The 24,881-nt window shown below is 47.5% G+C and overlaps 2 protein-coding genes across 16 annotated transcripts in view; one reads left to right on the top strand and one right to left on the bottom strand.

Moving 5' to 3' along the window:
• The first annotated feature begins 1,447 nt into the window (after window positions 1-1,447).
• Cnot8 (CCR4-NOT transcription complex subunit 8) lies at window positions 1,448-24,881 on the top strand. Of its 5 annotated transcripts, none has more exons than XM_085830000.1 (7): window positions 1,448-1,633; window positions 7,029-7,239; window positions 8,743-8,936; window positions 10,410-10,571; window positions 11,323-11,467; window positions 12,883-12,993; window positions 24,726-24,881. In XM_085830000.1, the coding sequence occupies exons 2-7, from the start codon at window positions 7,123-7,125 to the stop codon at window positions 24,843-24,845; spliced, it is 849 nt and encodes a 282-aa protein (XP_085686126.1). In that variant the 5' UTR covers window positions 1,448-1,633; window positions 7,029-7,122; the 3' UTR covers window positions 24,846-24,881. The 5 variants fall into 5 exon arrangements, with proteins under 5 accessions (XP_085686126.1, XP_021033595.1, XP_021033596.1 ...); XM_021177936.3 differs by lacking the exon at window positions 24,726-24,881 and adding an exon at window positions 15,065-16,228; XM_021177937.3 differs by lacking the exons at window positions 1,448-1,633; window positions 24,726-24,881 and adding exons at window positions 1,663-1,773; window positions 15,065-16,228.
• Gemin5 (gem nuclear organelle associated protein 5) overlaps window positions 17,153-24,881 on the bottom strand; it is a 50,437-nt gene continuing 42,708 nt past the window's right edge. For 5 of the 11 annotated variants that reach the window (XM_029483775.2, XM_029483776.2, XM_029483777.2 and 2 more), the window contains 3 exons: window positions 23,922-24,084; window positions 22,461-22,947; window positions 17,153-19,353 (listed from right to left, as the gene is read on the bottom strand). In XM_029483775.2, the coding sequence (XP_029339635.1) occupies window positions 19,083-19,353; window positions 22,461-22,947; window positions 23,922-24,084 (921 nt within the window). In that variant the 3' untranslated portion in view covers window positions 17,153-19,082. Of the gene's footprint in view, window positions 19,354-19,804; window positions 19,902-22,460; window positions 22,948-23,921; window positions 24,085-24,881 lie in introns of all 11 variants that reach the window. The other 6 variants (XM_021175736.2, XM_021175739.3, XM_029483783.2 and 3 more) reach the window with 2 other exon arrangements.

Below are 24,881 nucleotides of genomic sequence, written 5' to 3'. Positions count from 1 at the left end.
TCAAAACTATGCTTTTCCAATTGAAGAAATGTGTTCAAACTTTAGTTTCTCTTGTTTGCAGTTTGAAAGCCATTGTTTAAAGTGTAGACACTCCACTCCAGTCCCTCCTGAAATACAATTAGTGTCTGTGAGAAACTCTAGGTGAAGGGTGTGTGGGGGAAGCCAGGTGTTTCCTGTTCAACTCTTTCAGAGCACACCAGGCCTATTGGTGGCAAGAACCCCCCCCCCCCAAATCCCATGCTTCTCACATGACTAGCACATGCTAGGTCCACCCTCTCCTGAATCGAATCACAGAACAGAGCAAGGACAGGCACTGAACAGACTGAGGGAAGGCAGTGTCTAGCTAGCCTAGACAACCTGAACACCTCAAAAGAGGCCAGCCCTGCAGCCAGTCCCATCAACATTGTTGCAGGGATTCCACCGCAGCTACAGTTACTGACTGCCCAGGCCTGGTTCTTTGTGGGGATGGTTGTTGCTTTGTCTAGGGTTTCATCCTCATCACAATCTTGTGTCTCTATTTACAGATCCTGGAGAGAAACAACAAAGGCTGGGCTTCAGAAACTGTCCCTGACATCGTTACCCCAGAAGCTGGCTGTGCGATTTCACAGTTTGAAAGGCTAGCTCTTATTTAGTCAGTAAGTCCTATTTTTGGGATTTCTTCTGGAATAAAAGTTTAAAATGAAAAGGACAGAGTGACTGGGAGACGGGATGTCAGAAGGGGGACACCTGCTGTATGCTTACCTACGGCCCCTAGGAGAGGAGGCACCAGGGGAGGGGGGAGGCGCTCCTCGGAGATCTTAGTCTTCTTGTCTGTGGGAAAGCACGAGGTGGCAATGCATCCCAGCATGGCCTCGCTGCCAGCGAACCCTCTCCTCTCCCTGACTGGCCCCTCTCTCTCTGCACTGACCCACAGTGATACCAGGGAAACAGCGGACAGCACAGTCCCCGGCGCAGCGCTGCTTAGGCCGTCCAGGTCCTGGGAGGCAGTGCTCAGCTGACCTCATTCATGCCTCGGTTTGGTGGCGCTCTCCCACCCCCACCTAATGGTCATCCAGAAGGGGTTCTGTGAATAGATGGTCTGTGAATGAGGGGTTCAGGTTACAGTAATCGAGGGTCAGGACACTCCATGTGCCCTGCATCATCACCTCCAACCAATAGTCGTAAAACGCTCTGATGTTAGGAAGTGGGGCCAGTTCTAGATCCCGTCCTTTCCCGAGGTGCGACTCAGGATACTCCAGAACCTAGGCGGGGACCCAGTTTACGCAGCTAGACACCGTCTGAGGCCTCAGGGCAAACCTTGTTTTGCGCACGCGCCCTCCGCCAACCCAACTTTCTCGCTCTGCGCTTGCGCAAAGAGGCGGGGCGTAGGTATCTGAGCGCGCACGGCGGGGGGCGGAGCCGAGACCGGCGGGCCCGCGCACGCCTGGAGTGACGCGGAGAGTAGGCGAGTCGGGAGGGCCGAAGGGTAGAGCGGTGCAACCTTCTGGTTTGGTGCCCATCGTCGGCCGCTCTGGGCGCCGGGACTCGCGTCTCCCTGTCGAGCTGGGTTCCTGGAGCGGATCCGGGGCAAGAGGGAGGAGAGCTCGGGGTCAAGGGCCGCTGCCGCCCGCACTCGGCGGGGCCGCCAGCCAGGGTAAGCAGGCTAGGTTGTTCACGGTAGGAGCAGGAGGCGGAAGTGCCTCCGTGGCGACCCATCCTACACACGGGAACACTGAGGCACAGAGGCTACGGGGCTCTCGGTCTCCGGAGTCCAGCCTAGAGGCCTAAGGAATGGTGGGGGAGGCAAGAGGCCGCTCTGCTTGGCTCTTGGGGTGCTGCAGCTTTGCGTGGCAGGGCCGCCGTCGGGGAGCCAGCAAGCTGGATGGGGTGCCGTCTGAGTCCAGGGCTGTGGCCTGGAACGCTCCAGAGGGGACCTGTTGCCATTTCTTCTAACGGGCCGCTGCTTCCTCTTGCGCCCGTCTTGCAGGGCTAAAGCCTTTTGTTTAGTTTTCTGGAACAGGGAAGTGAAGCTGATTGTCTTCCAGACGCTCTGGCGCAAACAAAAGCAGACGACGAGCAGGAGACACTCAGTGGAGCTGTCTGCGCGGCTGGCAGGGAGAGCATGGTTTCGTGCGTTCGCACTCCTCGCTCTTGAGCCCACCTGGGTGCACAGACACCCTGCTCCCAAGTTTGTATAATCAGGAGCGGTCACAACAGATTGCTTGGCAGCCTAGGGTGTGTGTGTGTCTGCGTGTCAGTGTTTTTGTGTCTGTGTGTGTGGGAGAACACAGGGTAGTGTGTGTTTGTGTGTGTGTGAGAACACCTTTCCCTTTGTAGTTTCAAATATAGCTGGTTTGGGGATCGAGTTTTAAAGCCAGCCTGTGAGGCAAACATTGCATGGGATCAAAATTTTCATTTAAGGGGTTGGAGAGATCGCACAGCTGTTGATACACTCAACCCTCTCCCCCTCATACTCATAAAAATAAATCTTTAAAGAAGAATGCAGCGCCAACCTCCGAACCTTCCTGAAGAATTTTGAAGGATAATTTTTTAGGGTTTAATGTTTATTAATGTATGAATTTGTAATTAATATCACGAGTTGTGTTGGTGGAAAAAATAGGCCGAAAAGGCGTCAACATTCTCAGGGGCTGGAGTTACAGGCATTTGTGAGCCAATTCACGTGGGTGCTGGAAACCAAACTCTGGTCTTCTGGAAGAGCAGCAAGTGCTCTCAACTGTTAAGCCATCACTCCAGCCCATTCTTCTTTAAGCTATTATTATTATTGTTATTATTTATTGTGTGTACACATGTGCCAAGTTGCCCATGTGGAAGTCATATTTGGGGTTTATGTTCTTCTCTTCCATCAAGTGAGTCTGGGGCTCAAAACTTAAGTTGTTCTCGGCTTGGCAGCAAGTGCTGGTTGCATACCTCCAACCTGCCTCCCTGGTCGGTTTAGTTTGCTTTCTTTCCCTCTAAAAACAGGGTCTCAGCTGGCTATGGTGCTGCACGCCTCTAATCCCAGAACTTGGAGGTTGAGGCAGTTAGATCTCTGAGTCCAAGGACAGTTTGGTGTACATTCCGGCACAGCCAGGGCTACATAGAAAAACCTGTCTCAAGGCCAGGCATGGTGGAGCACGCCTTAAATCCCAGTACTCGGGAGGCAGAGGCAGGCAGATTTCTGAGTTCGAGGCCAGCCTGGTCTACATGGTCTACAGAGTGAGTTCCAGGACAGCCAGGGCTACACAGAGAAACCCTGTCTTGGAAAAAAAAGAAAAAAAGAAAAAAAAAGACAGTTGTGAGCTGCCATGTGTGTACTGGGATTTGAACCCAGGTTGCCTGGAAGAATAGTCAGTGCTCTTAATCACTGAGCCATCTCTCCAACCCTGTCTCAAAGGACAAAATGGAACAATGTAATAAAAGTAGGGTCTTCTCTGATTGTAGCCCAGACTGGCCTTAAGTTCCTGGGGATTCTCCTTTCTCAGCCTCCCGAGTGTGGGACTGCTATCTTCTCAGTATATATAAATCAGGATGTCAGTTTTTTCTTTGAGTTGTGAAATTCATTATTGTTCTTCTGGTTGAAACCTCAGTAATGAGGTTACCCCAGGCGCTGTTGTTACACAAATAACTGTACTTGAAAACATAGACTCATTCTGAGGTATGGGCATGAGAGGGTGATGAAGAGAAGGCATCTTGGAGCCTGAGCTTCTTGGGTGGAAAGTGGAGGGAGGTCGTTAGTCTGTGTTGAGTTGCTGTTTTCTCTTCCCTGTGGCCAGAATGCCCAGGAAGTTCACTTGCTCTTCAGTTAAATGTGCATTCAGTTATGGTCTCTCTCATATGCCTGGGAAGGATCCCTTGTGGATCTGTCTGATGATAGAGTCCAAAGCTGAGGCTGATCTGGAATGATCTCTCCTCCTCCTCCTCCTCCTCCTCCTCCTCCTCCTCCTTCTTCTTCTTCTTTTTTTTTTTCGAGACAGGATTTTCCTGTGTAGCCCTGGCTCTCCTGGAACTCACTCTGTAGACCAGGCCTGCCTCAAACTCAGAAATCCACCTGCCTCTGCCTCCCAAGTGCTGGGGTTAAAGGCGTGCGCCACCACGCCCGGCTTCTTTCTTTCTTTTTTATGTATTTATATGTATGGGTATTTTGTCAATATGTATGTGTACCATGTGTGTGCCTGGTGCCCTTGGAGGCCGAGGAGCTGGAGTTACAGATGGTTGTGAGTTAACATGTGGGTACTAGGAATTGAACCTGGGTCCTCTGGAAGAGCAGCCGGTGGTGCTCTTAACTGCTGAGCCATCTCTCCAGCCTCCCCTCCCCCCCTTTAAGATTTATTTATTATATATAAGTACATTGTCTTCAGACACACCAGAAGAGGGTATCAGATCTCATTACAGGTGGTTGTGAGCCACCATGTGGTTGCTGGGATTTGAACTCAGGACCTCTGGAAGGGCCATCAGTGCTCTTAAACCGCTGAGCCTTTCCCCAGTCCAGTCTGGGACTTTTTAAGTCTTAGCACAGGATGGCCACCGGAGGCATAAGCCATCACTCTCTTAGTATCTCTTCATTGGAAAAGAACTGCCTTTTCCATTCTGGAATCTGCCAATCATATCCCCACGGATTGGCTAGGGAAAAGTTTGCTGTAGGAATGGCTCCTGTGTCTTTGCCAGTGTCTGCTCCTATGTAGCTCCACTTTACCTGATAATGTAACAGTAGCTTTGAAAGTGGTTGGCTTCCTGAAACAAACTCTCTCTTAAATAGCTTTAGGCAGTTTGTTTCTTTATGCCTGTGTCCCTTCTTGTTTTTTTTTTGTTTTTGTTTTTTGTTTTTTTTCAAGACAGGGTTTCTCTGATAGCCCTGGCTGTCCTGGAACTCACTTTGTAGACCAGGCTGGCCTCGAACTCAGAAATCCACCTGCCTCTGCCTCCCGAGTGCTGGGATTAAAGGCGTGCGCCACCATGCCCGGCCCCTTCTTGTTTTAATGGAAACATCTTTTGGAAGTCCAGGAATGGTGCCCACTTACCTGCTATGTAGTTTTCGGCTTGCTTAGGGAAACCAGATTGTGTCTCTGTTTCAGTAACTGGACATGCGAGGTAACCTCAAGAGCTAGGTGAAGCTGCTGGTGTTGATGGGTGCAGTGCTTGGGGGCGGAGAAGGGCAGCTTTACAAGTTCCAAGGACAGCCTGGAGAACTCTTGACAAACATTTTCTCAGTTGTCAGGAAGCTGAATTTACTGCGCATTCATTGTGAACAAGCATCTTCCCTGTTCTCTATTAGTTCACTTGCAAGCCTTTATTCATAAAAGAAAAACGGGAAGAAATGGGTTGTGTGGCAGCTCCACAGGTGTGTGTATGTGAGAGCCACCACACAGCTTTCAGTTTCAGGGGAGTATCTGAAGAGTAGTCTGCCGTGAGTGAATGAATGGTCTCTTAAGGAGAAGTAGACGAGACAGCATTGAGAATGAGCCTCATTGTCTTCTGGAGTCTCTACTGTATGTCAGTTCCAAAGCTGGGAAACAAGGATTGATTTCCCATGCGCTGGTCTTCGGAAACCCCTCATGTTCATTTACTGTTGCTGCAAGTGTTTGCCCCTGTGCACTGGAGCTCACTGCTACATACTGACTGTGTTGAGGAGCCATGCAGTGGGGTTTGCCTTACAAGGAAGCTCTTACACCATTATGCGTCCCTCTTCCCAGGGTCTCCTTAGATTGCTACACTGGCCTCCTGTTTGTGTTTAGTTGTGTGTGTGTGTGTGTGTGTTTTGGAGTCAAGGATCAAGCCTTAGGCTGTTAAGCATGAGCTCTATCTATGCCTTTTCTGTTCTGTTAATAACTGAGCCTTTTGCGTTGGTTTGCTGTAGTGACAAGTGCTCTGGTGGTGTTGAATTTGACCGGCCCAGTACTTCCTGTGCTGTACACCGTCGGCCATTCTGCTCCCGTTTGAATTACTTTTACTGGCCTCTTCTTTTTTTTTATTATTTTACTTTATGTGTATAAATGTTTTGCCTGCAGAACGGCTGTGTGTACCATGTATCTGTTTGGTGCTTGTTGAGGCCAGAAGAGGGCATCAGACCCCTGGAACTACTAGAATCATGGTTGGATGTAAGCCACCATCTGGGTACTAGGAACTGACTCTGGATCCTTTATTAGAGCACCAGTGCTTTTAACCGCTGAGTCATTTCGTCAGCCCTACCACCCTCTGTTCTTATTGTGGGCTTTACTGCCTAACTTATTTATTATGAGTAAAAAAAGTAGACATCACAGGGCTGCAGAGATGGCTCAGCAGTCTGGACCAGTTTCTGCTCTTGCAGAAAACCTAGGTTTGGTTCTTAGCACCATATGGTAGTTACAGCCATCTCTAAGTACAGTTCCAGAGGATCTGATGCCTGCCTTTGGGCGTTCTGCACTGCATGCACATGGTATATATAAAATCAAAACCACCCCTGTCCAGCGTAACTTGCCTTTTTTTTTTTTTTTTAAAGATTTATTTATTTATTTGATGTATATGAGTACGGTGTTGCTGTGTTCAGACACACCAGGAGAGGGCATCAGATCCCATTACAGATGGTTGTGAGCCACCATGTGGTTGCTGGGAATTGAACTTAGGACCTCTGGAAGAGCATTGGTGCTCTTAACCGCTGCACCACCTCTCTAGCCCCGTAACTTGCCATTTTTAATGTCATGTTAAGGATTCAGGTCAACAGGTAGGGTTTTCTTTGTATCAAGAGAGAACAAACTTGACAAAGGCAAGTGTAAGCACTCCATAGGTAGTGGATGCTGAATGCACTGACTGTTAATGAAGTTAGGGTAAAACTCTGGTTGTGTGTGTTTTCAGATAGGGTCTTGCTAGGTAGCCCTGGTTGACCTTAAATGGACTCAGTAAATAGTCCACACTGGTCTTAAACTCTCCCTCCTTCTACCTTGGCCTCCTGAGTGTTAGGATCATGTGTCTGGGTCACTGTATCTGACTAAAATACAATTTTAATGTGTTTGATTTGTTGATATCTTATACCACCGTGTAAACTTAATGTGATTTCAAACTGTCTTTATATCTAGATTGGATCCAGTGTGGACAATTAAATCAAACAGAAGGAGGCTTGTTTGTTCTTTTACATAGTTGGCTCACGGTGGCTCCTCAGGTGCCTTCAGGATGCCTGCGGCACTTGTAGAAAACAGTCAGGTCATCTGTGAGGTGTGGGCCAGCAATCTTGAGGAAGAGATGCGGAAGATCCGTGAGATTGTCCTCAGCTACAGCTATATCGCTATGGTGAGTAGGCCCTCCCCACCAAAGCCAGGGAAGGTTAGACTGATGGAAACCTAATTGCTTTTGTGAGTCAAGGCAGCTAGTGTCTCTGAGGAGGGCACAGCTTCTGACACAGGTTTTGTAATGTGTTCCTCTGATAGAAAGTCTTTTATATGTTTATTTTTGTTTATTTAGGTAGGATCTGGATATGTAAGCCCTGGCTAGCCCAGCACTTGCTGGGTAGTCCAGACAGGCCTTGTGCTTATCCTCCTGCTTCTGCCTTCTTGGTGCTGAGCTATGGTTACCCCATTGTGCCCAGTATGTGTGGTGCTGGGAAGTGCTCTAGCTTCTGACCTACCTCAGCCCCTTGGATATATCTCCTCACACATGGGAATTTGAGCATGTGGTACTTATTAATTTTTTAAAACTTGGAGACAGGGTTTCATGTAACACAGGCATATTTCAAGAGGACGACTTGACTTTCTGATCCTCCTGCCTCTATCTCCCAAGTGCTAGGAAGATAGGCATGTACCAACATGCCCAGCCTATGTTTTCAAAATATTCAAACATTTTATTGCTAGCACAAAAAAGGCAGGAGATGTCACATTGCAGATCTGGTGTCTTTGGGTAAAGTGGGAAGGACTGGTACTGTGTGGTTTATTTTCCTGCCCAATGGTGGGTTAGGTGGCACTCTTCTTAGACCAGCCCCTGAGCACGCAGGTGTTCTGTTTTACTCCAGGCTTGGAGCTTGCCACTGTCTGTATTCAAACCCTGCTTTCACTCCTCTGTCCATTAGAGGCACTAGCCTTACAAGCTCTCCCAGCAGGTTAAGATCCTGTCATCCTAAACACTGGGGGTGAGGGTGTGGGGTCAGGAGTTCAAGATCAATGAGTATAGGCCAGTCTTAGCTTTACAAGGGTATAAAAGGGTTTTATGTACACACGGCAGTGAAATAGTCACTCAGAAAAGAGGAAGGCTGCATTTGTTCTTCATAAAAACATGAGACCAAGGTGGGAGCTCTGAACAGCAGGCCATCAGCCGGGCGGGCTTCTCTTTCAAGTATACGTCACACCAAGAAGCTGATGGGAAGGAGCAAAGCCCCCGTGAGCCACCACATCTACTTGGCTGTATTTGTATTTAACTCATATTGGAAGGTCCTATCTGAAGGCTAGAGAGATGGCTCAGCAGTCGAGAGCACTTGTTCTTCCAGAGGACCATGGTTCAATTCACAGCACTCACATGACAGCTCACAACTGTCTGTAACTCCACTTCCAGGGGATTTGACACCCTCATACAGACACACATGCAGGTACAACACCAATGCACATGAAGTAAATGAATAAGTGAAAAAAGTTCCTACCTGACCACATCTCCCTCTAGTTACCCATTCACCTGTCTTGTGTACTGTTGTGATCTAGACCTTGGAAGCTTATCTTGGGCTTCTGTAAACTGAAGAGCAATTTTGCTCATGAGTTGCTGAGCACCACTGCTTGGTGAGGCTTAATGGTGAGAGGCTTTTGTTCCTAGGACACAGAGTTCCCAGGTGTTGTTGTACGGCCGATCGGTGAATTTCGAAGCTCCATAGATTACCAGTATCAGCTTCTGCGGTGCAATGTTGATCTTCTTAAAATCATCCAGCTGGGCCTTACGTTCACCAACGAGAAGGGGGAGTACCCGTCTGGAATCAACACGTGGCAGTTCAACTTCAAGTTCAACCTGACGTGAGTGTCTCGGGAGACCCTCAGTGTTACTGGACGGCTGAGTTGAGTGGGCTGGTTGCTATAAGCTTTACATCATGTGGTTTTGGGGATTGAGGTGGGAGGAGACATGGTCTCTCTCTGTTATGTTGCTCTGACTGTCCTGAAACTTGTTATCTTTTTTTTTTTTTTTTTTGGTTTTTCAAGACAGGGTTTCTCTGTGTAGCCCTGGCTGTCCTGGAACTCACTCTGTAGACCAGGCTGGAACTCAGAGATCCGCCTGCCTCTGCCTCCCAAGTGCTGGGATTAAAGGCATGAGCCACCACGCCCGGCTCTTTTTTCTTTTTTAAAAAGATTTATTTATTTTATGTATGTGAGTACACTGTAGCTGTCTTCAGACACACCAGAAGAGGGCATCAGATCCCTGTACAGATGGTTGTGAGCCACTGTGTGGTTGCTGGGAATTGAACTCAGGACCTCTGGAAGAGCAGTCGGTGCTTTTAACCACTGAGCCAGCTCTCCAGCCCCTAGCCCAAGATTTTTAACTGGTTTTGTGTGTGTGTGTGTGTGTGGGGGGTGTGTGTGTGTGTGTTTCGAGACAGGATTTCTCTGTGTAGCCCTGGCTGTCCTGGAACTCACTTTGTAGACGAGGCTGGCCTTGAACTCAGAAATCTGCCTGCCTCTGCCTCCCGAGAGCTGGGATTAAAGGCGTGCGCCACCATGCCTTGCCTTAACTGTTATTTTGTGTATTAATGTTTTGCCTGCATGTATATCTGTCTATCATGTATGTGCCTGATGTCCACAGCAGTTAGCAGATCCCTGGGACTGGTAGTATGGATGGTTGGGAGCTGACCCTGGGTCTTTTGCCACGGCAGCAAGAACTTGTAGTGCTGAGCCTCCTCTCCAGCCCTGCCTTTTGTTTGTTTTATAAATAAACTTCAGGGTTAGTTCTGTCTCAAGTTTGTTTTGTTAAATTCTACTGTAAATAATATAAAGAAGTGTAAATATGATTAAAAATTAAAAAAAAGAAAGGCCGCATAGATGATAGTTGAGTGGTTAAAAGCACAGGCTGTTCTTCCAGAGCTCCTGAGTTCAGTTCCCAGCAGCCACGTGGCCACTGGCTGTCTGTGATGGGTCTGAATGCCCTCTTCTGGTGTGCAGACATACACACAGACAAACACCCATATACATAAATTAATATTTAAAAAAAATTAAAAACAGCATAAAAATTGTGTGGCTCAATGGTTAGGACACTGGCTGCCCCTCCAAAAGATCTGAGCTCAATTCCCAGAGCTCGGCTCACAATTGTTTAACTCATTCATTTACGTAAAACAAAAATTTAAGCGAGAGAATATAGGTTTTCGGTAATTAGGAAATAAATCTGTTGGTTTTTGGAGTGTTTCAGGAGTTCTGTGTTTCCGAATCATAAGCTAACCATAACATCTCTTCTGCTTTGGTCTCACTGCCGCCAGCTCATAGTGACACCTTGTTTTTCAGAGAGGATATGTACTCCCAGGATTCCATAGATCTGCTTGCAAACTCAGGGTTGCAGTTCCAGAAACACGAGGAGGAAGGGATCGATACACTGCACTTTGCAGAGCTGCTTATGACATCGGGAGTGGTTCTCTGTGACAATGTCAAGTGGCTTTCATTTCACAGGTCAGTCCATGGGAACTGTGGCCTGTCTCTTCAGCATAGCTTTCCCCTTCTGACTGTAGGCTGCACTGGGGAGGAACTAAATTCTTGTTGATTTGAGTCCTCCTGGCTTTTTGGAAGCAGCAGTGCGAAGTTGGAGGTGGTGTTGGTGTTCCTGTGTAGTGTTTGGGGAGCACGTGAGCACACACATGGTCTTTGCATCACTTGACCTGCAGTGCTTTAGTGGCTGTGCAGTGCTGTCTTCCAGGTGGATGGAGGCTGCTGTGGGCTTGTTTATTTTCAGCCTGGTGTGGATTGTCCTTTGAAATGTCCTCAAATACAGATATTCTTTAAATACTTTTTGGAAGGTGTTTATTTTTAAAGGGTGTGTGTGTGTGTGTGTGTGGTATGTATAGGTATGTGTGTGAGTACCTAGGGAGCCAAAAGAAGATACTGGGCCATTGCAGGTAGACTTACAGGCATTTGTGAGCTGTCCGACCTGGGTACTGGGATTGGAACTCTGACTCAAAATTTCTCTTTAGGTGATCCTTCTCCTGTGCTCTTACGGCTTTACTTTTGAGTTTTGATTAATCAAATTCACACAAACTCTCAGGTTCTTGTGTGTTTCTCATAGTAACTTTCCTTATGTAAATTTCCTCACTGAATGTAAAGTTGAGAACTCAGTGTTCTCTGAAAGGCCCAGCCCCTAGCCTGAGGTGGTGGTTTAAGGCTGGACTGAGGCTGCTTTCAGACATCTGCTTCACTCCTCCTTTAGTGGTTATGATTTTGGCTACATGGTAAAGCTGCTAACAGATTCTCGACTGCCGGAAGAAGAACACGAGTTCTTTCACATCCTGAATCTTTTCTTCCCGTCCATTTACGATGTGAAATACCTGATGAAGAGCTGCAAAAATCTGAAGGTAACAGACAGTGTTTTCCTAATACAGGCAATGAACAAGCAGACTCCCACACTCAGATTTGTTTTGCATTAATGCATTCACTATGCTTTCTTGAGGCCTGCCAGGTGCCAGACTTATCTAAGGAGGATGTTACTCGAGCTGGCTCTCTCTTTAGCTGACTTTGTTGGTGACTCTGGCACCAGAAAAGCCCTATTTCTTGCATCCTGAGACTGGCTGCCTTCCTCTTAGGCTTGAGAACCTGACAGAGTAGTTGGTGACATGAAGCCATGTGCAGTATGTTGTGACGACTGTTCCACATTAAAAATCCCTCTGAGGGATTTAAAAAATTTTTTCATTAATTTTTATTGGATATTTTATTTACATTTCAAATGTTATCCTCTTTTTTTTTTTTTTTTTGGTTTTTTGAGACAGGGTTTCTCTGTGAAGCCCTGGCTGTCTTGGAACTCACTCTGTAGACCCGGCTGGCCTCGAACTCAGAAATCCGCCTGCCTCTGCCTTTTGAGTGCTGGGATTAAAGGAGTGAGCCACCATGCCCGGCATTATCCCCCCTTTTGATCTTCCCCTCTCCCCTGCAGAAACCCCCTATCCCATCCTCCTTCCTCCTGCTTCTATGAGGGTGTTACCTCCCTCCCCCCACTCCTGCCTCCCTGCCCTCAATTCCCATACACTGGGGCATCTATCAAACCTTCATAGGACCAATGGCCTCTCCTCCCATTGATGCCTGACAAGGCCATCCTCGGCTACATATGTGGCTGGAGCCGTGTGTCCCTCTATGTGTATTCCTTGGTTGGTGGTTTAGTCCCTGGGAGCTCTGGTTGGTTGATACTATTGTGAGATTTTTTTTTTTTTTTTTTTTTTTTTTGGTTTTTTCGAGACAGGGTTTCTCTGTGTAGCCCTGGCTGTCCTGGCACTCACTTTGTAGACCAGGCTGGCCTCGAACTCAGAAATCCACCTGCCTCTGCCTCCCGAGTGCTGGGATTAAAGGCGTGCGCCACCACGCCCGGCTCTTTTTTTTTATTTTTTTTTATTAGGTAATTTCCTCAATTACATTTCCAATGCTATCCAAAAAGTCCCCAATACACTCCCCCCCCAGTGAGATTTTTAATTCTTAAAAAGTTCAAGTTGGTCCTGTGAGGTGGCTCAGTGGGTAAAGATATGGGCTGCTAACCTTAATGGCCCCGAGTTTGATCTGCGATATGATAGAGCTGACTCGTGAAGGTTGTCTCTCTTCTCTGCATGCACACAGAGCATGCAGCAGGGTACTGTTTGGGAAGAATAAGAGTGAAGGTCTGAAAAATGGCTATTGAAGCCTGTTAGATGAATGGCCTGTCCCACTGCTAAATGTTCATGAGTAGACTTAGCTGAGTCCAGGAGAATAGTGTTGGTATGTGACACCCCAGTTTTCTGTCCCTTAGGGAGGCCTTCAGGAGGTGGCTGATCAGTTGGATCTGCAGAGGATCGGAAGGCAGCATCAAGCAGGCTCAGACTCTCTGCTGACGGGGATGGCTTTCTTCAGGATGAAAGAGGTAATAGCGCAGTGTGAGGCCCTTGAGTGTGAGGGTCTCTGAGATGACAGCTTCCAGGTGTGGGGTCCCTTGAGTGTGTGAGGCCTGAGTTTCCAGACGGTGTCCCCTTTATTTTCTTCTGCTTTCTACAGTAGGAATGTTATTTGTTAGTCTATCCACGGAGGCTGAGTTCTGTTAATTACTGTATATTATTTCTCTAAGGAAAAGTGAATTCTCTTTTAGGTTGATTTTTTTAAGATTTATCTTATATATGTATACACTGTCTTCAGACACACCAGAAAAGGGCCTCAGATCCTATTACAGATGGTTGTGAGCCACCTTGTGGTTGCTGGGAATTGAACTCAGCACCTCTGGAAGAGCAGTCAGTGCTCTTAGCTACTGAGCCATCTCTCCCGCTCTTCTTTTAGCTTATTTATGTACTCTTTTAAGTTTTAATATATATTTTAAGAGGAAAACACTTTGAAAAATTATAATGAAAGCTGGGTGGTGGTGGTGTACAAGTTTGAGCCCAGTACTCGGAAGGCAGAGGCAGGCTGATCTCTGAGTTCAAGGCCAGCCTGGTCTACAGATCAAATTCCAGGATAGGGGGAAAAAATAGAAAAATTACTATTGTTGATATTTTTCTTTTAGTTTTATTTAATTATTTAGTTGTTTGCTTATTTATATGTATTTTTCCAGACATGGTTTCTCTGTGTAGCCCAGGCTAGCCTTTAACTGAAAGCTCCACCTGTCTGTCTGCCTCTGGAGTGTTGAGATCAAAGCATGAGCTACCACTGTTGGAAAGATTTTTTTTTGTTGTTGTTGTTGTTTTTTGTTTTTTTGAGACAGGGTTTCTCTGTATAGCCCTGGCTGTCCTGGAACTCACTTTGTAGACCAGGATGGCCTCGAACTCAGAAATTCGCCTGCCTCTGCCTTTTGAGTGCTGGGATTAAAGGAGTGTGCCACCACCACCTGGCTGATATTTTTAAGGAATGAATGTTGATAAAAAGGAGTGAGACATGGTATGGGTCTAATTTTAGGATGGAGAAAATGGCACTTGATATTTTTAGACAGGGTCTCACTGTGTAGCCGTGGCTAGCTTTAAACTCAGTCTGGAGATCTGCCTGCTCTCCTGCTCAGCCTCTTGAGTACAGAATTAAAGGTTTGTGCTTGTCCTTGAATCCATGGCTCTCTCCTTGCCTCAGGGCTGGGATTATAGCTGTGAACTGCACTGCCTGGCTGGTATTTCCAGTGTTTAATTAACTAGTTTTCTGTGGCTTTAACAAAATATGTGAGGCCAGGTTCAAAGGACCAGTTTATTTAGGTTTCTAACTTGAGACAGCTTAGCCAGTGGTTGGCTGGCTCTGTTATGGCTCGTGAAAGCATAGTGACTGTTCATCCTTTAGTGGTTTGGAAACAGGAAGAGGCTGAGTTGTGGCCCCAACCTCAAGGTTTTACCATTTTCCAGTAAACCTACCAGTTGGTGCTAAGCCTTTAACACATGGACTTCTAGGGACATTTTAGATCTAAAGAGTAGCAAGTGTATTAGGCTGGTCCTTGCCAACTGGCTCCTTTGTTAATGGCTTGGAGATGTTTGCTATACTTGACAGAGGTGGCACTTGTGGCCAGGGCTGTGCTCAGCATCTTGTGATTGCACTGTGTAGCTCCTGCCCAGTGATAGTAAGGTGGAGTTGCTTGCTGAGTGCCTGGTCCCCTCCTGCCTCAGCTTCTCGGGTGCTGGATTACACGTGTGCCAGCACACCTGGCTTGCAGGACTTCATGACTGAGGAACCATGATGGAATGGAGCTGACTTGGCATGCCTGAGTCCTTAGTCACTCACTGCCTTGCTTGGCAGGGTTGTGACTCCGCACAGTAGCAGTCCAGGGCTTCAGCACTGGCAAGTCATAAGAATCCCAAGTCAGTTTTGGATGCAGAGCCGGGATGTGGAATCATGGAGCAGAAAACTTCTATGAGGGGGATGTTTGGTATCTTTGTTGTTACTGTCCAATGTGCTGTGTGTCAGGGCATGAGAAGCTGGGAGCTGGCATGACTCTTGGCTCCATTCTCAGCTGGTTTTATCCTGTTCTGCAGCTATTCTTTGAGGACAGTATTGACGATGCCAAGTATTGTGGGCGCCTCTATGGCCTGGGCACAGGGGTAGCCCAGAAGCAGAATGAGGATGTGGACTGTGCCCAGGAGAAGATGAGCATCTTGGCCATGATCAACAACATGCAGCAGTGATGGTGCGTGCACCATGCCGCCTGTGCCGCCTGCCCAGCCACTGACCTGCATCTGCTCCAAGCAGAGACTTTGGGTTTTTGTTTAAAGATGCCTTTATTTTAGATCCAGGAGGGGGTTTGCTCTGAATTTGTAAACAAGTCTTCCTAGTCCTAGCCCACACCCCTCTGCTGCCTCCTGCCACCAGCATCCATGGCTCCATGGACACTTTTTTTAAATCTCCAGGATGTCTGAAACAAACCAGTAAAATGTCTGTGACTCTTACATGTTGTCATTCTTCTTCTTTTGGCTTTGCTGCTCTGATGAAGTTGCTCAGATGAGCTGTGGCTGCCAGAGAACAAGGTGTATGTTCTTGGGAAGCAGGTCTGTGCCAGTGGGCTGTTTTGCCTTATTTGTGCTTCTTCAGGACAGAGCAGTCCTGATGATACAGTAATTGATGGCCCGTGCTGAAATCTGGAGACAGTTCTGTCTCCTTCCCTGTTGTTAGGCTGCCCTCCGAGCCTCACCTTGGTTTTCGGATGATGAACTTCCCTAGACTAAGTAGATCATGCTCCAAGTCCACGGTGTTCTCAGCAGGGTGATCTGTCAGCTGTGCTCTTAGCCTCCATTTCCCCGGCTGTATTTAAGGAGTCTGAGCTCTCAAGAGGTGGAGTCTTAGGAAGACCCAGGAGTGACTGAGTAGGACAGTAAAGGGATTCTCCTCAGAACCCATCGAGTCCTCCACCCCACAGCTGTGCTTGGAAGTCTGTTGACTGTGCTTAAGTTAGGCATTTAGGAAGCACACTGCTTTTTAAACGACTACAGAAAGAAAGGACAATTGTAAGAAGTAAAAACTTATTTGGAAGGCAGAGACAGACAGCAGCAGCTCACTTAGGCAGGAATGGTCTTACCTTTTAAAAGCTTGTGGGAAACTGAATTTGAAATGACAAAATGTCAAGTATTAAAGCTGGTATTTAAGATGCTTGTAAATATTATTTATGTTTTTAATTTTGTAAAATAAAGATTGCTTTTTAACCATTGGCATGAAGTGTGGTCTTTGCTAGCTAGAATCTGACTGACCTCGATCGGGCAGGATTGGTTCACCTAAGAGCCCTGGAAGGTATTGAGGGAGCACACATGTAATTCACAACTAACTATTCACTTCACACCCTGCTAGCTGTTGGGCCTTACTAGGACAGTAGAGTAGCGCTAATCGTATTCCCCCTGGCTACTCACATATAGTGCATTATAGTTAGTGGGATTCTGCAGCTAACACTGAACTTAAGACTTCCTGATTTAGCTTCCCCACCAGCCTTTTCTGTTGGCACAAAAATGTAAGTCGTGGGGCCCTTCTAGAGTTTGAGTCAGGGTCTTGTTCCCTAGGCCAGCCCTGACCACCAAGCCATCCTCCTGAATGGCAAGCAGTGTAGGCCTCTACCACCACACTCAACAAATCTAGAATTCTGGCTGGCAGCAGAGTGGTTCTCAGTAAAGGTGCCCTGGTGTGCTGCTGGGTCTTACACAGGGACTCAAACCTTGGATTAAAAAACAGCTTTTCTCATAGAGTGCCCAGTTGAAGAGAGGGACTGTGTATTACATAGAGTGAGGTGCTGGAGGAAGGGCACAGGTCTGTGAGAACTGGCAAGTATTGTCACTTGAGCACACAGCCATGCAAGGGGTAGGTGCTAGGGGAGAATGAAGAGAACAGCTTTCATGCGCAGTCAGCCTGTGTCCTGCTGACTTTGGATACCTGTTTGCAAGGCTGGGTATCAACCTTAAGCCTTTTAGCCAATGCTGGCATATGTGAGCCCCATGTTTCCAAATTTCCAACTAAGTCCCTTAGTTTCCTAGTTTATTCAGCTAATGAACTTCCATTAACTACACTCTAGTAGGTGCTAGGGTGAACACAGAGACGCCTACCTTGTTGCCAGACAGTAAATGATTTTACACAAATACAGTCTGAATTGTATAAACTCATTGAGTTTAAGGTCTAGGGATTGGGAGTGGTTTTTTGGTGAAAAAAAAAATCCAGCTGAGGTTAAGGGATGAGTAAGTCAGTCAAGGTGGCAGCAGCTGGGCCAGAATCCACACGGGGTAAGACGCTGACAGGAAAGGAACGCACTCACTGGCAGAGGGAGGGGTAAGGAGATGTTGAGAACAGATCCAGGGCATGAGATGGACAGTGCTACGAGGTGGTGGTGTGGGTAACTGGAATGGAGGTCTAGACCAAATTACCTTAGAAAGGTTAACCCCCCTCCCCCAAACACACACACAGGAGTAACATTTCCCGCTAGAACCTTGAGTGAATGCCTTTGCTTCTCAGGGTCTTTTGGTTCTTATAACTAGGGATACAGAAATGACAATATTCAAGTACTAGCAAGTTGATATACATTATTGAAAAGAGCAGATAAGAGGAAAACAGTTGCCATTTTAATTTTCCCATTGGGTAGTTTTACTTTAGGTTTCTTGTGGGGCTAAAACTACCCAGATCCTGTGGAAGTACAGCCAGTGCTCTTAACCCAAGCCATCTCTCTAGTCTCTTAGATTATTGACTAGGAATCTATTGACTATCACCTAGGCTGGACTTGAATTTGAATCCCTCATGCCTCTGAGTTTTCCTCAGAAGAAAGAGGCATGCAGTGTGCAGGATTACTCCCAACAGGTACTTGTTTCAGCAAACCACAAAGCTGAGTTTGTAGCTTACCAACTGCTCTTTTAAGTGGAGGGAACCAACGTTCCCTATAGATGAAGCTACTTGGGAGTTATCCAGCCTTCCATATAGTCATGCCCACTCATAGCTTTGTCAAGACTCTTGCCTTTCAGACCAATGCATCTTCCTTGAGTTCACATGTAAGGCTTGAGACAGTCTTGGCAGGGGTCTAGTGACCCCACTGGCTTTTCCCTCCACTACAGGAAGCCACTTGGGAGGCACCAGGCAGGATCTATTGTGTGAGTGGATTCAAGTTTCACCCTCATCTGGACAGTATTTTCTTTTGGGGGACTTAGCATTTTTTAGACCCCAAAGCTAGATATGCACAAGTATCTCAAGATGTGTGTCCCAAGGATTTCCAGTTGGGAAAATTTGCTGCCCAAAGATGAAGCCTTTACAATGGACCTTAGGGAGAAAGAGGAGGGAGGCATGCTCTTCCCACCCGGCCTGAGCACACCTGCTTCTCCTGTTCCAGAAACCAGTGACAATGGAGGCACAGGTCTTGGACCTTCCTTGTTGGAAGTCCAGCCCAGGACTGGTGAGTAGATAGTACTTAGGGCTGCACGGTGCAAGGTAGGAGCCTACTGTCCTGGGAGGCACACACAAAAGGAAGACGCATTGTTCTCTAGGCTGTGTTAAGTCAATTCTCAAAAAAGGGTTCTATGACCCCAAAAGATTACACAAACCACTAAGAGTGATTTTTTTCCTGAGCTGTCTGACCACCACCAGTCACACAGCCTGGAGGAAAACAGCCAGCCTCACTAGCTCTGTTCTGGGAAAGCTTTTGCTACTTGTCCATGTAAACAACTCCATAAAGAATAAAATAACCTAATGTTCCAAGGCTAATTCCTTTAGTCTTTGAGGTGGGCAGGCCCAGCTAACAATATAATTAAGAACCCCAAACTCCAACAGTGATAGGTATTTGTCGAGTGTACCTCCCACAGAACGAGACATTTCTGATGGTGAGGATTTATAAAGGCAGCTGCATCTGGGGTGGACAGACTTTGGGTGAATACAAAGGCTTCTCTTTGGGGAAACCACGTAAGGCTTGAGACAGTCTTGGCAGGGTTAGTTCTTAGTGACCCTGCTGGCTTTTCCCTCCACTCCAGGAAGCCACTTGAAAGGTACCAGGCAGGCTCCATTGTGAATGGATTCAAACTTCACCCTCATCTGTCAGTTGGATCACAGCATCCTTCCATTGAAGGTCAGGGTGAAGGCCTGGTGAGCCACGACCGAGGTGAAGCTGTCGTGGGTCGTGTGACACAGCTTTATGGCCTCTGGAAGCTCACGTGTGTCGACTCTGGCAGTGTCTTCTGTAAGCTCGAGTGTGCCCATACTTTTGAAGGAGCTTCTGGGCCTGTTGCTGTGTCTCAGGGTCCACAGCGCCAGGACACTGGGACCCAATGTGAAGCAAGACGAGACAGCACTCCAGTACATCTGGAAAGGGCCAGGCCTATAAAAATGACAGGACAGATAAGCGTCTGTAGAGGCACACACTGACAATTCTATGGATATGGCTATGGGTGAAACTGGCTGTCTAGTGGCATATCCTCCTGGGTGACAGTGCCCCAGCCCAACCCCCACACACCACTGCTCCCAGGACCATGCCACAGGCAAGTGCTGACCCTCCCTGAGTGCTGCGCACAGGCACAGCTAACATCCAAGTTGAATGTTTTACCCCTCAACCATGTGTAACTCTTGTTTGGTTCTCCCCAAGACTGAACTGTAAGCCTTCTATGTGGTTAGTACTGCTATTTTTACAAATCATTTTAGGGAAGCAGAGGCAAAGGTAACTACTGTCTCAGCAGAGATCCGCTTGCCTCTGCCTCCGGAGTGCTGGGATTAAAGATGTGTACCAGCATACATGCAATTGCAGTAGATGTAGATGACTCAAATCCCCTCACCTTCACACTCTCTGGAAACTCCGCTATTCTCTCCCTCGCCTCTGTGAGCTTTCTGGTTAATTCAGGGAGAGACACTGGTGCATTTCCTTCTTCTCTGCTGTAACAGTAACAAGAGACTGAAGTCACATAGAGCGGCTACCTCACTTTCTACTACCCCAGATGTTTCAATTAAAAAAATCTTTTGGGGGCTGGAGAGATGGCTCAGTGATTAAGAGCACTGACTGTTCTTCCAGGTGACCTGGGTTCAAATCCCAGTACACACATGGCAGCTCACAACTGTTTTTTTTTTCCTGAGACAGGGTTTCTCTGTGTAGCCCTGGCTGGCCTCGAACTCAGAAATCTGCCTGTCTCTGCCTCCCGAGTGCTGGGATTAAAGGCGTGTGCCACCACGCCTGGCCAGCTCATAACTGTTTTAGCGCCAGAATCTGACACCCTCACAGACATTTATGCAGGCAAGACACCAATGCATATAAAATAATCAAATCTTGTTTACTGTATGTCTATCTGTGCAGTCATGGTTGTACTTGTACGCTATAGCATGTATAGGTGGAGGTCAGAAGACAAGCTTTGGGAAATGGTTTATTCTTTTCATATGTAGGTCTAAGTTCATCAGGCTTGGTGGCAAGTGCCTTTACCCACCAAGCAACTTGCCCAGTGCCCACTGTTTTCATTATAATAAAATAATACTTAAAACCATCTCAAGCACTAAAACATACATACCACCGTGCACTGTGTTGGGCTGCTGTCACTACCACCCAAGACTAGAACTTTTTGGGGGTGAGGATTAAGGGGGGTCAGTGGCTCAGTGTGTGACCCTGGCTGGCCTGGTACTTGATTTGTTAATCAGATTAGCCTCTGAGTTCTGGAACTAAAGGCCTTCACTACTACACTTGCTCAAGACCAGAGCTCTTGTGAGACTGGGACTCGTCCTTCCATGGTAATGCTGTCTCTGCTCTCGCTGTTTCCTGGCAGCCCACACTTCCTGTACCATGGAATCATCATTAAGGTTTCCCTTAGAGTATATACCATGATGCATTTCCTTCTAAACACTAAGTAGTATTCCATTGAGTGAAACATACTGGGCTGCTTCCCCATTTCAATGCTATCATGCACAGTGTGCCAGATGCTTATACAAATAGTGGGATTTCAATTATTTCATCATCCCTGTATTTATTTAGATAGCATTTTGCTGTGTAGCCCAGAGTGTTTTCAAATGTGAGGCTGTCCTGTTGCAAGTCTTTGACATATGAGTAGAACGGTTAGATCTCCTGGAGGGTCTCACTGTCTAATTCCCAAGGAACTGCTCAGTGTTCTCACCGAGTCCAAGGGTTCAAACTGTGCTGCACTGCTCTTGGCGGCAGCCACAGCACCCTGGGAATGAGTGCTATTTCACTGCAGTTTCCGTTTAGTAGGCTGGCTCTGAACTGCACTATGCAACCAAGGATGACCTTACACTCCTGATTCTCTTGCTACCTTGACCCAACCCCAACAGTGCTGGGATTACAGGCGTGCACCACCATGCCCATTTTTTTTCTGTGTGAAGCTGGTGATGGAATCTAGGGCTTCCTGCATGCTGGGGGCAGACTCTCCTTATTCAGCCATATACCCAGTCTTTCACCGTGTCTTGCTTTGTTCCAGCTGGCAAGTGACAGTGACTGTCTTCCTGGGCTCACTGGTCATCTGTCTGTTCTTTTCCCATCCTCTGTACTTTCTTGAATCCAGCTACTTGTTATGTCTGAGCAACTTTAACTCATAAATACAGAGATCAAGAGAAGGCAACAAAATGGGATGAGATGCATATCCATGAAGATGTAGTTTGTCGCTTTCTACTTGAAACACAGAACATAGGGCTTTAGAGGAAAGACAGCCAGGAATGGGATCCTGTGAGCAAAAGGTAGGAGCCAACCTGAAGGCTTTACAGCGTTTGTTTGTAGCAGCAAAACTGGCTGGGCGTGGTGGGTTACATCTCTACCTCGGCACTTGGGAGGCCGAGGTAGAAAGAAGGGCTGCCACAGGGAAAGATCTTGTCTTATACATAAATAAAAAGCAAACCTCAACTGCCTACAGCTCCCTAGGATCTCTAAGTTACAAGAGACTTCTTTTCTAATTCCTTTGGAGACCCACATTTCCTAAGTGGCCACTTGTGACCTTGAATTACCCCTGAAGCTCCTGCCTCTAACTCTGGAGTGCTGAAATTACAGGCGCAGGTTTTTCACTTTTGAAGACATAGTATTTATATGTATGCACATGTCTCTGACTGGGTATGTGCGTATAGTAGCAAGTGCCAGGAGGTCAGAAAAGGGTGCTGGGTCTTTTGGAGCTAATGTCACAGGCAGTTGTGAGGTCCCCACATGGGTGCTGGGAACCGAACTCAGATCGCCTAAAAGAGCAGGTATCCTCAATTATAATCAACAGATTAAAGTTAATATAACCTCTGTAGGTTTGCTGAATTTACGGTGTTTTCTGGGTTTTAGCCTGGGGAAGTGTAGTCAGGATAAAAGCCCCGCCCTGTAATCTCATCTGCAGAGCACTGAGAGGCTTTGGAAGGGCTGGAATTAGCTGTCTGACCCAGGTCTGCTGCTTCCCAGAGGCCTACTCAATGGTATCACATACTTATGTGGACAACATGCAATCATGGTCCCGGACCTAAACTTACTTTGGGCTCGGAGGCTGAGAAGGAGCCCGCTCTGCTTCCTGGCTGGGCTCATCTCTGCTGGGCTCATCTCTGCTGGGACCATTTGTTGTGGCCTTGCAGAGCTGACTCTTTTGGTGCTGGCGGATCATTTCTGCCAGTGTCTCTTGGACTTCGGCTACAGTCCTCTGGGAGGTCTGCAGGCTGGCATGCTGTTCTGAGAAAAGCTCCTTGCAGGCACTCAGCAAACGCTCACTCTCTGCACTGAGCCTCGGGCCCAGGCCCGCAGGCTGCTCCTTGCCCTCCGCACCGGCACTGTCCTCTGGCTTGCTCTGTTTATCAGAGACCGTGCTTTCAGCTGACAACACCCAGACGCTTGATTCAGAGCCAGGCCCACAGAGCGACCACCAGACTTCATAGAGTTGCCCATAAACACAAAAGGCCTCTAAGCTTTTGAAAGCTGTCATGGCAGGAGAGAGGTCACTCAGTTTGTCTCGGAGGTGGTCACAGCCTGGAAGAAAAGGACCTTGGGATATGGTATGCATTTCTTTATCTGTGAGAAACCTGGCTTCTCACCCTTATATAATGTTACCCAAGAAAATGGGACAGTGATGTGACTCTTGGGATTATGTCCTTTTGCCCAAAGTCAAAGGAACTAATCCCTTCCCTCTGCCTTGGGACAATGCCATCATGGCCTTAGATGGCGTCACTCCTAGCACAGCAGAAATGCACTGTTTTACTAAGCGCTCCAGGGCTGCACTGATGGGGATGGGGTGTGAACCATACTGTGCTCTAAAACTTGAGATTAATTACAGGGTCTAATCACAAAGTTAAGGAATGCCTAGCCCCATGCACCCTCCCCTCCTCCTGTGGTGGTAATGGGTTGAACGGGATCTCATGGAGTTTGGGCTGTGCTTAAACTTACCCTGAAGTGCTGATCTATCTAACTCCCTTCCCCCACACCCCACCCTCTGACCCCCATCATGTTGGGCTGATAGGATACATGTACTACATGCCAGCTGTTTCTTTCTTTTTTTTCAGGTGCCTCTCCCCCCAACCCCCGCAGGGTTTCTCTGTGTAGCCCTGGCTGTCCTGGAACTCACTTTGTAGACCAACCAGGCTGGCCTTGAACTCAGAAATCTCCCTGCCTCTACCTCTGAGAGTGTTGGGATTAAAGGCGTGCGCAACCACACCAGCTTTTTGTTTTGTTTTGTTTTTTCAGCTCTGTTTCTTTACCTCTCCAACTGAGCTTTAAGAGAGAGCAGAGCCAGGCAAAGAACCCAGTGCAAACACTTTGGCTTTCTTTTTGTCTTACTTTGTAACCTCAGGAAACATGGAACTTCCTACACAGCTCAGAATCTGTAGTGATCCTCCTGCCACAGCATCACTGCCTTTTAAAGACATTGTCCAGTCCAGTCCAATTTGAGGTTATATTGTGCTATAATGGGAGGACATCAGGGAGAGGTGTGTGTGTGTGTTACTTACCACTTGGGAGAAAGGCTGAGTAGATTTCCTGCATGAGGGTGAAGTTCCCTGAGGTATAGCTCCGAACCACAGCCTGCAGCAGAGCAGGCACTACCTCCTCCCAGGCAGCAGCCTGTTGGCTCAGCATTGCCAAGGTCAGGTCATGGCAGACATGAAGCAGCAGCTGGAAAGAGGCCAGAATCTCATTCACCTGCTAATGCCCTCCTGTAGCAGACTTGACAAGCCTTGTCCCATAGCTAGGAACTGCACTAGAAACCAATCACACATCTATCTCTGGAAAGCCTTCATCTCCCACCCATCACCCTCTGCTGGTAAAGTCTGAGCATGCTGAGGTAATCTGCTGACACCCCTGCTTAATAAAATCAAAAGTGAAGGCAAAGGAAATGGGCAGAGGCAGGATCACAGGCTCGTCTCAAGTTTCTGGATCTAAAAACTTATATACTTAGAGAAACAGAATGGTGGAGTGGTGTGGGAATGCTTGCGTGGCAGAGTGCCTGCCTCATACATGGCCCTGGCTCAAGTCCCAGCATCACATATAGTTGCTATGGCGATGCACATCTACAGTCTTAGCACTGGGGACCAGGACTTTAGGGTCATGCTCAGCTACATAAGTAGTTCCTGGCCAGCCTGGACTACATGAGAACCCATCTCAAAACAAAACAAAAGAAAACAGAGAATCAACAATCCTATTATTGATACCAATTCATTTTAGCACAGAGGGCAGAGGTACAGTGTCAGGTGTCTTTCCTGATCCCTCTCCATTTTATGGTTTTGTTTTGTTTTTTGTGGCCTCCCTTCCCCCAGCCTGGAACCTGCTTGCTCAAGGGTGGAGCTACCGGCTCATTCGTCCTGCCACGCCCACTGCTGGAACCTGCCCTTGCTGCCTGGAGGCACACACGTGTTCGTCCTGCTACTGGACCCTGAGTTACTTGGCGGGAAGTTGGGTTCCCTCCCCCTTCC

This window comes from Mus caroli, unplaced genomic scaffold (genome assembly GCF_978045245.1).
Source record: "Mus caroli unplaced genomic scaffold, Mus_caroli_1 scaffold_13, whole genome shotgun sequence".
Classification (NCBI taxonomy): Eukaryota; Metazoa; Chordata; class Mammalia; order Rodentia; family Muridae; genus Mus; species Mus caroli.
Note: the sequence above shows the minus strand (reverse complement) of the source record. Positions and strands in the feature narration are given on the sequence as shown.